Source organism: Choloepus didactylus, chromosome 8, assembly GCF_015220235.1.
Source record: "Choloepus didactylus isolate mChoDid1 chromosome 8, mChoDid1.pri, whole genome shotgun sequence".
Lineage (NCBI taxonomy): Eukaryota > Metazoa > Chordata > Mammalia > Pilosa > Megalonychidae > Choloepus > Choloepus didactylus.
In genome coordinates this window covers 35252432-35265745 of record NC_051314.1, presented here as the reverse complement: position 1 = coordinate 35265745, position 13314 = coordinate 35252432, and the positions used below count along the sequence as shown (strand labels likewise).

The window sequence follows — 13314 nt, the reverse complement described above, 5'->3', positions numbered from 1 at the left end:
AAAAAATATGGGAATAAAGTTCTTAGAGCTTAAAAAAATTTTTAATGCAAAAGACTCCTATAAATATTTATACTTTACTGGTACTGTATTATTCTGAAGTTCATATAGCTTCTTACACATCAATCATGGAACAGTTTACTCACCAATGAGAATAAATCAGTCTGATCCAAACAACCCTGTTTCAGTTTTATCAGATATCTAAAACACTATAAATATTTAGTACTGTTAAAGGAAGACTATATTTTAAGTCTTAATTACAAATAAAGACAACACAATAAAAGTATAATGTAGATATGTTTGTATATAGAATGTATCACACAGCCACAGACACCAAGATAATGTTTACAGATTAAAAATCTAGCATAAGATTTCTGATTTGAATATGTGAGGATAAAATTGCTATTTCTCTCTGCCTCAAAAAATCATCCAAAAGCAAAATGAAGAATGAGAAATAAAAACCCAAACTCTGTTTTTGACAAAACTAAGCAGATAAACCATAAAATGGAGAGAAGGGCTGCCAAAATGGAGCAGGGTTACACACAGTAGATAGCAGAAAGAGAATGCTGTACTTGCAGTCAGAAAGAACAAAGTACACTACTTGAAGCTGACGGGCACACCTTAAGCTATAAACCCTTGTTTATATCCATTGGAAACAAAGTATGTTGGCTAACAGCTAGAGCTCTCCTGGACGTGGTCTGGTTCCAAGAAGCAGAGGGGGAGAAGTCATCTATTTTAAGACTTAAAATATACCTACTTTCCTTTAACAACTACTAAATATTTATTTATAGTGGTTCAGGCATCATTTGGATCAGAATGATTTATTCCCATAGGTGAGTAAACTGTTTCATGATTGTTCAATATGTAAGATGCCGCACAAACTATATTTGCAAAGGGAAGTCTGCCTCTGTGACTATGGGAGAAAAGAGACTTTGTATGACGGAAATCCCCATAGTCGTCTATCTCCATTGACTGGTGCAAAAAAAGAGGAAAGGAATAGAAAAATTCAACAACCATAAAAAGAACATTCACAAGAAAAATGTTGCTATTGAATGGATGGGAATCATGACAAACATTTCACCATAAATTAATAAAACTTGATGAAGCAATTAACTCTAATTTGAAATTTACAAAAATACATAATCAACCACAGACATAGGGGACTGGTGGTTTGATGGGTTGAGCCCTCTACCATAAGTTTTACCCTTGGGAAGACGGTTGCTGCAAAGGAGAGGCTAGGCCTCCCTATGGTTGTGCCTAAGAGCCTCCTCCCGAATGCCTCTTTGTTGCTCAGATGTGGCCCTCTCTCTCTGGCTAAGCCAACTTGAAAGGTGAAATCACTGCCCTCCCCCCTACATGGGATCAGACACCCAGGGGAGTGAATCTCCCTGGCAACGTGGAATATGACTCCCGGGGAGGAATGTAGACCCGGCATCGTGGGACGGAGAACATCTTCTTGACCAAAAGGGGGATGTGAAAGGAAATGAAATAAGCTTCAGTGGCAGAGAGATTGCAAAACGAGCCGAGAGGTCACTCTGGTGGGCACTCTTACACACACTTTAGACAACCCTTTTTAGGTTCCAAAGAATTGGGGTAGCTGGTGGTGGATACCTGAAACTATCAAACTACAACCCAGAACCCATGAATCTCGAAGACAGTTGTATAAAAATGTAGCTTATGAGGGGTGACAATGGGATTGGGAAAGCCATAAGGACCACACTCCCCTTTGTCTAGTTTATGGATGGATGAGTAGAAAAATAGGGGAAGGAAACAAACAGAGAAAGGTACCCAGGGTTCTTTTTTACTTCAATTGCTCTTTTTCACTCTAATTATTATTCTTGTTATTTTTGTGTGTGTGCTAATGAAGGTGTCAGGGATTGATTTAGGTGATGAATGTACAACTATGTAATGGTACTGTAAACAATCGAAAGTACAATTTGTTTTGTATGACTGCGTGGTATGTGAATATATCTCAATAAAATGAAGATAAAAAAAAAAAAAGAAAACACAGAACAAAAAAAAAAAAAACAACAAAAAAAAAACAAAACAAAACAAAAAACATTGCCAACATTACAAATTGGGAAATTCATGCAAGAATCCAGGTTCCACCAGTTTGTCTGGAAAAATCAGAAGTCTCCACGTTTGCACTCAAGAAGTGAGTTGAGAAGCCACCGTCGGTGTGTCAGGAAGCGGATTCCCCGGCAACCCCTGCAATCTCACACTCAGTCGTGCTCCTGCCTGGCCCCCTGGGCCCCCAGGTTGTGCCTCTAGCCTAAGCAAGGGACAGCTGTTGAAATTTTATGGGGAATGGAGTCAAACATTGGTGCTTTGTCTTTTATGATGTGGATACATGGGATGGATTGAAGGAGAGAAAGGGAATTGTGAACAGGGAGACAAGTAGGAGTCCAGGCTAGACCAGTTGGAGTGAAGGTGAGTGGGGATGAGCCTGGAACCACATTGTGGGATTGAGAAAATCTTGACCAAAAGGGGGAAGTGACATGAAACAAAAGAAAGTTTCAGTGGCTGAGAGATTTCAAGTGGAGTCGAGAGGACACTCTGGAGGGTATTTTTATGCGCTATATAGATAACCCTTTGTAGTTGTTAGTGTACTGGAATAGCTAGAATACCTGAAACTGTTGAAATGAAACCCAGTAGCCTTAATTCTTGAAGATGATTGCATAACTATGTAGCTTACATGGTGTGATGATGTGATTGTGAAAATCTTGTGGCTCATACTCCCTTTATCCAGTGTTATGGATGTATGAGTAGAAAAATGGGGACAAAAATTAAATGAAAAATAGGGTGGAATGGGGGTATGGGATGTTTTAGGTGTTCTTTTTACTTTATTTTTATTCTTATTTTTTTGGGGGGGGATAATGAAAATGTTCAAAAATTGTGATGATGAAGCACAACTATACGATGGTACTGTGAACAACTGATTGTACACTGTGGATGATTGTAGGGTATGTGAATATCTCAATAAAACTGAATTTAAAAAAAAAATACATAATCGGAGTTTATTGACTAGCATGGCAATGACTAGATTAGTATCATCAATCACTTACCTCTGATTCATATTTTATTTTTTCTTCTTCTAAAATACGTGTAAATTCTTCTTTCTGGTGCTCAAATTCTGATTTGAGAAATGTATGTTCATAGCGAAGCTTATTATATTCAGCTCTATACTTTTCAACTTCCTAAATTAAGAGATTGCAGTTTATCACCGTTTATCACACATTTATAAATATGTATACTTGCTCCAAAAATAATTTTTACAAATATAATTTCAAATTACATTATATTGAGAGTCATTCTAAACGGAAAAATTAAATTTAACAGAAATATAAATAAACCTTGGAAAACTTCTCATAACAAGTATCCTACATACAGAATTAGCACATTCCTCAGAAGGTACCAAAGCAAATTTACCATTCAATTAACCTTATTTCCTCACTGATTCTAATTATAATAAAAATATATAGCATGTCAAAAGTTTTGACCTCTCAGCTTAACAAAATAATATTTAAAAATGCAGTACACCTTTTGAAATAGTATAGTTAGATTAAAAAAATAATAATTTTTAATAAAGTATGAAATACTCCCCTAAAAGATGGGCAAGATGAGTTTAAAGTAGATAAAAGATTATTTGAATATTTGGTACAATAACTAATGTTAAGTTAGGTATCACAATGACAATTGAACTCAACACAACAACCTGAAGAATATATACATCCTGACTAACCAGAATCACATGCCATTCCCTGGGATGCTCCTTTCCTGCTGCCTAACACTCTCAAATGCTGCTCATATCCTGAATACTCAAGAAGATGAAGTAGGTAATGTAGAAAGATGCAGAAGAGACATTAATTCAACATACATTAGGGAATTAGGTAATGAGGAAAGCATGTCTCCTAAAATACTTAGTTACTGTAAACCTGAAGTTGAAAGAGTTCTTTTCTAAGCCAGTTTACAAACCAAGAAAATGGTTTTCATGTTTTTATTGGACATACTTTGTTTTGACAAAAAAAAGGTTTTTATCTAGCTTGACAGTACAATAACCCTGTGTGATTTTGTTAATTTCCAAAAACAAAACCCTCTCCCAAAGGACAATGCTTTATCACCATGGAGGATATTCAAAAGATATTACCAACCCAACCAGCCCAGCAAGTCATTATAAAAGAGGAATTTCACAACTGCTTTATGCAATGGCAATATCCCTAACCACAACTTCCCAAATGGGTCACTTTAGAGCAGACAATACTCATTTATATGTATAAGGCATGGCATATTTGTTAAATCAGATAACATATATAAAATGCCTAGAAGTATCTCTGCAATCTTTTCATGTCCCCTTTATTAAACACTTAGTAAAATTATACCAACACTTCTCATAAGGAGACTGATCTCACCCTGAAATAAACTAATACATTTTTACTTCTTTGAGAGAGCATGAAATTCATTCTTTCATTCACAAATATTAATTGAGCACCTACTGTATGGCAGGATCTGTTCTAGGAACTTGGAATCTAACAGTAAACAAAACAGACAAAAGTTCCTGCTCTCATGGAACTTACATTCTAGAGAGGGTAAAATAGAAAATAAACAAAACAATAAATAGATTATATAGCACATAAAAGGTAAATACTAAAGAAAAAATTAGAAGTAGAGTGGATAAAAGGGATCCAGAGGTCTAAGCAGTGATAGAAAAGGCAAACTGCAGTATTAAATAGGGGAGTTAAAAGTAGGGCTCATTGAGAAGGTGACATTTTGGCAAAGACTTAAAAGAGATAAGGAAGTTAGCCAAGCAGATTTCTGGGGCAACTAACACAAAGGCTCTTATCTGCACCACTTCTGGCATGCCAAACCAGTATCAAGATGCTCAGCATGGATGGAGGAAAGCAGGTTAGAGAAGTACTGGGGCCTCACTGTGTAGAGTATTTAAGGCCACTGTGAGGACTCTGAGTGAGAAGGGGTTTTCGTGGGATTTTCTGAGTAGGGGAATGATACTTCTCCTCAAGCTTTAAAGTCACGTGTAGATATATGCATATTGTTCTATGTAAATTACTTACCTCATCCAAATTCCGAAAACGGTCTCTCATTGGAGTTTCTAATTCTTGTTGTATTTGGGCTCTTAACAATTCCAATTTTTGTGGAGTTACTACCTAATGTGTAGAGAAATACAAACAAGTTTAACCATGAAATAACAAATATTAAAATCAAGAATTTGCTAAAGCTCAAACCCTTACTCCTACTTATGACACTGAAACCCAATTCATAGAAGTTTTCACAATATAGCTAATTTTACAGTAAGCACTATATAAATAGAACCGTAACGTGAAAAACTTTATTTCAAATAATACCTGAATTTCAAATTTCAGAGATGTCAAAAATTCCATTAATATGAGATAAAGACAGTCACTGATCATTATTATTAAGAGTAACAATGTTGGCAGCTAAGGCTATTGTGCTGGTTTGAATGTATTATGTCCCCCAAAATGCCAATATCTTTAATGTAATCATGTGGGGCAGATTGATTGGTCTTTTTGATTAGGGTGTGACCTTTTGATTGGATGTTTCCATGGAGACATGACCCACCCAACTGTAGATGATAACTGATGAGATATTTCCATGGAGGAGTGGCCCCACCCAATTAGGGTGGGCCTTGATCAGTGGAGCCATATAAATGAGCTGACTAACAGAAGGAAATCAGTGTAGCTGTGTGGGGTGTTTTGAAGAGGAGCTACAGCCCAGAGGGACACTTTGAAGAAAGCACAGGAGCTGCAGATGAGAGACATTTTGAAGACGGCCGTTGAAAGCAGACTCTGCTCCAGAGAAGCTAAGAGAGGACAAATACCTCAAGTGCAATAAGAGTGACATTTTTGAGGAACTGCAGCCTAGAGAAGAACATCCTTGCAGAAAGCCATTTTGAAACCAGAACTTTGGAGCAGATGCCAGCCACGTGCCTTCCCAGCTAACAGAGGTTTTCCCAACACCGTGGGCCATCCTCCAGTGAAGGTACCCGATTACTGATGTGTTACCTTGGACACTTTATGGCCTTAAGACTGTAACTGTGTAATCAAATAAACCCCCTTTATAAAAGCCAATCGATTTCTGGTGTTTTGCATTCCGGCAGCATTAGCAAACTAGAACAGCTATCATATTAGAAAAATGTTTGATATTCTAGTTATTTTCTAAAGGAAGCAAAATAAAGATGCAATAATTTAGTTTACCAAAAAGAATTCTTTGGCTTACTCTCATTCAGAAAAGGCTGATTTTTACTCAGACTATGAAAACTAATATATGTTCTGTGCCTGTTTGAAGCTGTTATGGACCCCAGAAAGCCATGATCATTTAATCCAATCTTGTCAGGTGGAACCTTTTGATTAGGCTGTTTCCATGGAGATGTGACCTTCCCAACTTTAGGTGAGACCTTTTGATTAGATCATTTCCATGGAGCTGTGATCCCACCCATTCCAGGGAAGTCTTAATTAGATCACTGGAATCCTTTAAGAGGGCTCATGGAGAGAAGGAGCTCAGAGAAGCTGAGAGAGACATTTTGGAGAGAAGCTAACATATGTAATCCAGGGTTTGCTCCCAGGAGAAGCTGAGAGCCAACACAGACCTAGATGCTTGGAGATGCTGGGAGATGCAGACAGAAGGAAGTTTGGAAATGCTAAGCTAAGAGATGAAGCCCAGAGTTTGCCCCAGAGATTCTAAGAAAGGACTCTGAGATGCTTAGAGAGAAACACCCAGGAAAACCAAGCAGAGAGCTGAGAGAAGCTAAGAGAGACAGAAGCCCATAGACATTTTAAAGAAAGCCATTTTGAAACCAGAACCCAGGAGCAAAGGACCAGCAGACACCAGCCACGTGCTTTCCCAGCTGACAGAGGTGTTCCAGACACCATCAGCCTTTCTTCAGTGAAGGTATCTTCTTGTTGATGCCTTAGTTTGGACACGTTTATGGCCTCAGAACTGTAAATCTGTAACCTAATAAATCCCCTTTATAAAAGCCAATTCATTTCTGGTATTTTGCATAATGGCAGCATTAGCAAACCATAACAGGCTCATTCTTGTTCTGCTCTCCAATTAGTAATTAAATATTCATGTAAACTCCTTATGGGACACTAAAGGCATCGTCAATCTTTAGTAACCATTGTATCCCCAACACTTGAAACCAGTGCATAGCACATAGGAAGCACTCAATTATTATTTCTTGAATGAATGAATGAATGAATGAATGAACAAGTATACAAATACTAGTTGCAGAAAAAATCTACAATTTGTATTTATATTAATCTCTATGAAAATTGAGAAAGTTCAGTTAATTCATTCATTTACTCAATATTCCTAATATTTTATTTCAAATAATTCAAGTATCTTTTGACTACCTACAATATAAAAAGCATTTTGCAATGTACTATAATACATATAACATACTGTTCTAAGCACCTTATGTGCATTAATCTGTTTAATATCCACAACAGTCCTATAAAGTAGCTACATTATCATCCCCTTTTTACAGAAATTGAGGCACAAAAAGAGTAAATAACTTTGAAATGATCAAAAAGACTCACACCTTTTCCCATAAGAAATTCAAACAGTTATAAAAAATAGCTCATACATACAAATGACTATAAAAATAGGCAACACAGGCTTACCAGACAAGTGAAGACAAAGGGAATAGATATTCAGGATAGAGAGAATGGCATATCAAAGAAATGGGAAAACAAAAGCTCAGGTAGAACACAAATCCAAAGAATGGTTAAAAGTTTAGTTTGCCTGGGGTTCCAGAAATGTATGGGAGAAAAGTGATTCTCAAAGGTGAGCTAAAGGGATTTTAGATGGTATCACACTAAGCACTGCAGACAATTAATTTAGAATCCTGGGTACCGGTGCATTAATGGCAGCAATCCCTAGACACTATGACAACCAAGGCCAAGGTGACACATTTCCAAATAGCACCTAGGAGGGCTGCAGCCTGGCTGGGAACAAAAGGGAAAAAGAGGTTGGAGCCAAATACCATGTTCAGGCTCTCATATTTTACTCACTATTCAAAAGGAAACCAACATTGAAGTATCTACTTTAAAAAAATCATTTTATTTAAAATGAATAAAAATAATTACATATAAAAAAACTCGAACAAAAGAAAATACAATATTATAAGTTTTCTTCTCACACCAGTCATCCAGTTTCCTTCCATAGAGGCAACCTTTGTTAAAAATTTTGCATGTGTTTTTCCTTAATCTACAGCCACACAAAAGCATATTCACCCACCTTTAATTTTCACCTAAACAAAAGCATGTCATACACATTTTTCTGTACCTTCCTTATTTGTTTAAGACTTTTAAGCTTAGGAATAACACTACCACTTCTAAATTTTAGAAAGAAGCAAGACTGATCAAAGTGAGGGAAGTGGTAGCTGCTGGGAGGAGAGGCAGTGTGTGGGAGCTAGAGAAATCAGATAGAAAACTCTTGTAATAATTAGGACTATGGTATCAAAAGCCTGAGTGATGGTATCAAGAGTCCAAACTAAGAAGGAGTGGAATTAAAAGACGATTAATAGGCAAATCTTATTTGGATTCTGGTTCAAACAAACCAACTTTAAAAATAAACAACAATAGCAACAAAAAAACAAATAAGCAACACTGCAGGAAAACTGGAGTAATCTGAACAAAAACAGGATATTAAAAGGCATTAATGAATAAATATTTTTACTTTTGTGATACTGTGGTTTTACTTTTAAAAGAGGCCTTGTCTTGGCATATAATAGAGATAGATACAAAAATATTTACAGTTGAAATAATATGATTTGCTTCAAAATAATCCAGAAAGTTGAGGGAGAAGGTGAGAGAGGGAGTAGATAAAACTAGACTGGCAAAGAGATGATAATTATTGATGCTGGGTGACGAGTAACAAGGATTCATTATACCACCCCATACTTCTGTACATGTTTTAGATTCCCATAATAAACAGTCAATTAAAAATAAAAGGAGTGGAGGAGGAGCTAAGGTGGCGGCATAGAGTGGAGTGGAAGCTCGTTAGTCCCCCTGGAACAACTAATAAACAACCAGGAACAACTAGTAAATAATCTGGAATAACTACAGGGGGACAAACGTGACTGTCCACTCATCATACACCAACCTGAACTGGGAGGAATGCCCGAGATCACACCATAAAATCTGTAATTAAAAACTGCGGACCCGAGCCGAGAGCCCGCTCCCCCACGGCAAACTGCAAAGCCTCACTGTGCTAGAGAGCAGCACTCTCCAAGCAAGCAAATATAGCTCAGCTGAGCTCCAACTGGGGTTTTAATTAACAAGTGTCGACGGCTCAATTCAAGCTACGAATCCCCAACAAGCAGATAGAGGCTTTTAGTGACAACTGACTTGGAGAGCCAGAGAATCACTCTGGGAGCAAGGGGAGCCCAGAGGACCAGGTGCTGTCTCTGGCCAACGGGTGAAACTGAGGGTGGCCACGGACTTGGCACTGAAGGGGGGATTTCTGTCCCCTTTTCAGCTCAGTGGAGAAAGCCTCAGCCATTTTCAGCTCCCAGCATTCTGAGCCAGACAACGGTGGAGATAGCACAGGCAGAAAGACTACTTGAATGTAAATGACCTCTCCCCAGGTGGTGTATCTTCCCTAAGAGGAAAAAGGTGGAACCAAGCTCTACTACCCGCCTTCCATTCAGAAGCAGACCCCAGAACCTGGGGGAAAACAGCCACAGCCACACCTCCTTACACCAGTCTGGAGCTACAGGCTGACAGGCACCACCTGCTGGGCAGAAAAGCACAGTGACTTGAGGCCTCATAGGGTGTATCAATCTAAGATACCCTCAGGGAAACTAGATACTGTTGCCTCCTTCTAGACCCGAGCCTGTTCTGGTCTGGGAGAACCTGATTGGGGTAACCAAGGAAACCAGATGCCTAGACAACAGAAAACTACAACCTACACCAAAAAAAACAAAGTTATGGTCCAGTCAAAGGAATAAACTTACACTTCAACAGAGATACAGGAATTGAAACAACTAATACTAAACCAATTCAAAAAGTTTAGGGAAGATACAGCAAAAGAGATGAAGTGTATAATGAAAACACTGGGCATACAGAAGGTAGAAATTGAAAGTGAAAAAACAACTGGCAGAATCTATGGAAATGAAAGGGACAACACAAGAGATGAAAGACACAATGGAGACATACAACAGCACATCTCAAGAGGCAAAAGAAAACACTCAGGAACTGGAAAAAGACACCTGAAAGCCTACACACAAAAGAACAGACGGAGAAAAGAATGGAAAAATACAAGCAACATCTCCAGGAACGGAATGACTACACAACACGCAGGAATGTACGTCTCATGGGTGCCCCAGAAGAAGAGAAAGGAAAAGAGGCAGAAGCAATAATAGAGGAAATAATCAACGAAAATTTCCCATCTCTAATGGAAGACATAAAATTACAGACCCAAGAAGAGCAGTGTACCCCAAACAGAATAGATCTGAATAGGCCTATTATAAGACACAGAATAATCAGATTATCAAGTGTCAAAGACAAAAAGAGAATCCTGAAAGCAGGAAGAGAAAAAGGATCCATCACATACAAAGGAAGCTTGATAAGACTATGTGCGGATTTCTCAGCAGAAACCATGGAGGCAAGAAGGAAGTAGGATGATATATTTAAGATACAGAAAGAGAAAAACCGCCAACCAAGAATCCTATATCTGGCAAAACTGCCCGCCAAATATGAGAGAGAGCTTAAATTATTCTCTGACAAACAGACAATGACAGAGTTTGTGAACAAGATACCTACTCTGCAGGAAACATGAAAGGGAACACTACAGACAGAAAAGAAAAGACAGGAGTGAGAGGTTTGGAACACAGTTTTGGGAGATAGTAGCACAACAATGTGGGTAAACTGAACAAAGATGACCGTGAGTATGGTTGAAGGAGGAAGGTTAGGAGCATGTGGGACACCAGAGGAAAGAGACTGGGACTATATAACTCAGTAAAACCTAGTGTGCTCAACGATTGTAATAAAAGGTACAAATATGTTTTTACATGAGGTAGAATAAATGAATGTCAACATTGCAAGGCATTAAAAATAGGGTGGGATTGGGGGAAAAATAGAATCAATGCAAACTAGAGACTATAATTAACAGAAACATTGTATTATGCTTCTTTTAATATAACAAAGGCAATATACCAAAGCTAAATGCATATGGGGAGGGGGACATGGGGGAAAGGCATGGGACTCTTGGCATTGGTGATGTTGTCTGACTCTTTATTCTACTTTAGCTGAACACTATCTTTCTTTTTGGTGCTTCCTAGATGTTATGCTTTCCCTCTCTCTCTCTCTCTCTTTTTTTTTTTTCTCTTTTGTCTCTCTGCCTTCTTTGACTCTTCCTCCTCCTTTTTGGAAGAAATTGAGATGTCTTTATATGCATAGTGGCTAAGGTGGCGAATACATAAATACATGACTATACAGGGAACCATCAATTGTTTACTTAGGATGGAATGTATGGTATGCGAACAAAACCATCTTAAAAGAAATGGGTTGATGAAGAAACCTTGAGAGCACTACATTAAGTGAAATAAGACAGACACATAAGGACAAATATTGTAGGGTCTCACTGATATGAACTAATTATAATATGTAAACTCATAGACATGAAATATAAGTTACCAGGATATAGAACGAGACTAAAGAATGGGGAGCGGTTGCTTATGAGCAGAATGTTCAACTATGGTGAACTTATATGTTTGGAAATGGACAGAGGTGATGGTAGCATGTTGTGAGAATAACTAACAGTGCTGAATGGTCTGTAAATGTGGTGGAAAGGGGAAGCTCAGAGTCATGTATGCCACCAGAAGGAAAGCTGGAGGTTAAAAGACAGGAATGTATAAAACAGTGAATCTTGTGGTGGACTATGTCCGTGATAACAGTACAAATATTAGAAATCTCTCTCATGAACTATAACAAATGTATGATACTATAACTAGAAGTTTATCAGAGAGGAGCATATTGGAAAAATATATACCTATTGCAAACTATATACTACAGTTAGTAGTATTTTAATGTTTTTTCATTAACAGTGACAAATGCACTATACCAATAACATGAGTCAATAATGGAGGCGGGTGGTTAGGAGTATGGAAAGATTTGAGTTTTCTTTTTTGTTTTTACTTCTTTTCTGGAGTAATGAAAATGTTCTAAAAATTGAAAAAAAAATTGTGGTGATGGATGCACAACTGTATGATGGTACTGTGGGCAACTGATTGTACACTTTGGATCTCTGGATAATTGCATGGTATGTGAACAATCTCAGTAAAAAAAAATAAAAATAAACAAAAAATGAAAAAATTTAAAAAAAATTTAAAAAATAAATAGAAGGAGTAATAGAAACCAGATTTACTCTCTAGTCTGAAACACAGAGACAAAGGACAAAAAATAAACAATGGTTTTCAAGAGTCTGGACCTGAGGAAGCAAAAGACAAAGATCCCTGGGAGACAGAAAACAAACAAGGTAAGCTTTGAGAAAGTTTCCAGGCCATTCTACAGGAAGATATACCCAGGCAGAGTCCAATGGACTCCATGACTTAAGGATATGGAACTTAGAATCCAGAGACATCAGGATAGCTAGCATAGCAGAGAGGAAGGTGACACGGGAAAAGAACTAAAAAGACCTGCAAAAGGTCCTTTTTGATTATTCAGCACAGAACTGACCAGCAAATACAGAGGAGGAAACTACCTGAGGCCAGGAAAAAAGCCACCAAAAAGAATTAGAGCAAAAAGTACTCACACAGGTTTATGAATAGTTCCCAAAAACCAGATTGCAAAACTTTGTAACTCATAGAGAGAAATGTGGAGAAGTACTCAGAAGGGTCTTGCCTCAGCAATGGGAAATAATTAGCACTACAGTAACTACTCCGGTCTCTCTTAACAAATCTTAGAAGACCCATAAATATCAAAATGCTTTTAAGTAAGTTAACTGTGTTCCAGAACAAAGTTCAAGATTTATCAGAATGTAAAAATATCAAGTACCCAACAAAGTGAAATTTTCAATGTCCAGCATCCAGTCAGACACGTAAAGAAGCAGGAAAATACTTTCCATAATGAGCAGGGAAAAAAAATTTATCAAAACTGACCCAGAAGGAACACAGGTTGTAGAATTAGCAGACAAAAACATGAAAACAGTTATTATAACTGAATTTCACATAGTCAAAAAGCTTAGAAACTATTAACCATATTAAGAAAAGACAAGGAAATATGAAAGACTGAAATTGAGCATCTAGAGAGGAAAACTACAATTTCTGAACTGAAAAAT

At 37.5% G+C, this 13314-nt stretch overlaps 1 protein-coding gene across 5 annotated transcripts in view; it reads right to left on the bottom strand.

Moving 5' to 3' along the window:
- Window positions 1-13314, bottom strand: part of CEP83 (centrosomal protein 83) — a 182259-nt gene that overhangs the window by 70287 nt on the left and 98658 nt on the right. For 4 of the 5 annotated variants that reach the window (XM_037846054.1, XM_037846058.1, XM_037846055.1 and 1 more), the window contains exons 4-5: window positions 5067-5159; window positions 3063-3194 (exon numbers count right to left, since the gene is read on the bottom strand). In XM_037846054.1, the coding sequence (XP_037701982.1) occupies window positions 3063-3194; window positions 5067-5159 (225 nt within the window). The remainder of the gene's footprint in view (window positions 1-3062; window positions 3195-5066; window positions 5160-13314) is intronic. The other variant, XM_037846057.1, reaches the window with a different exon arrangement.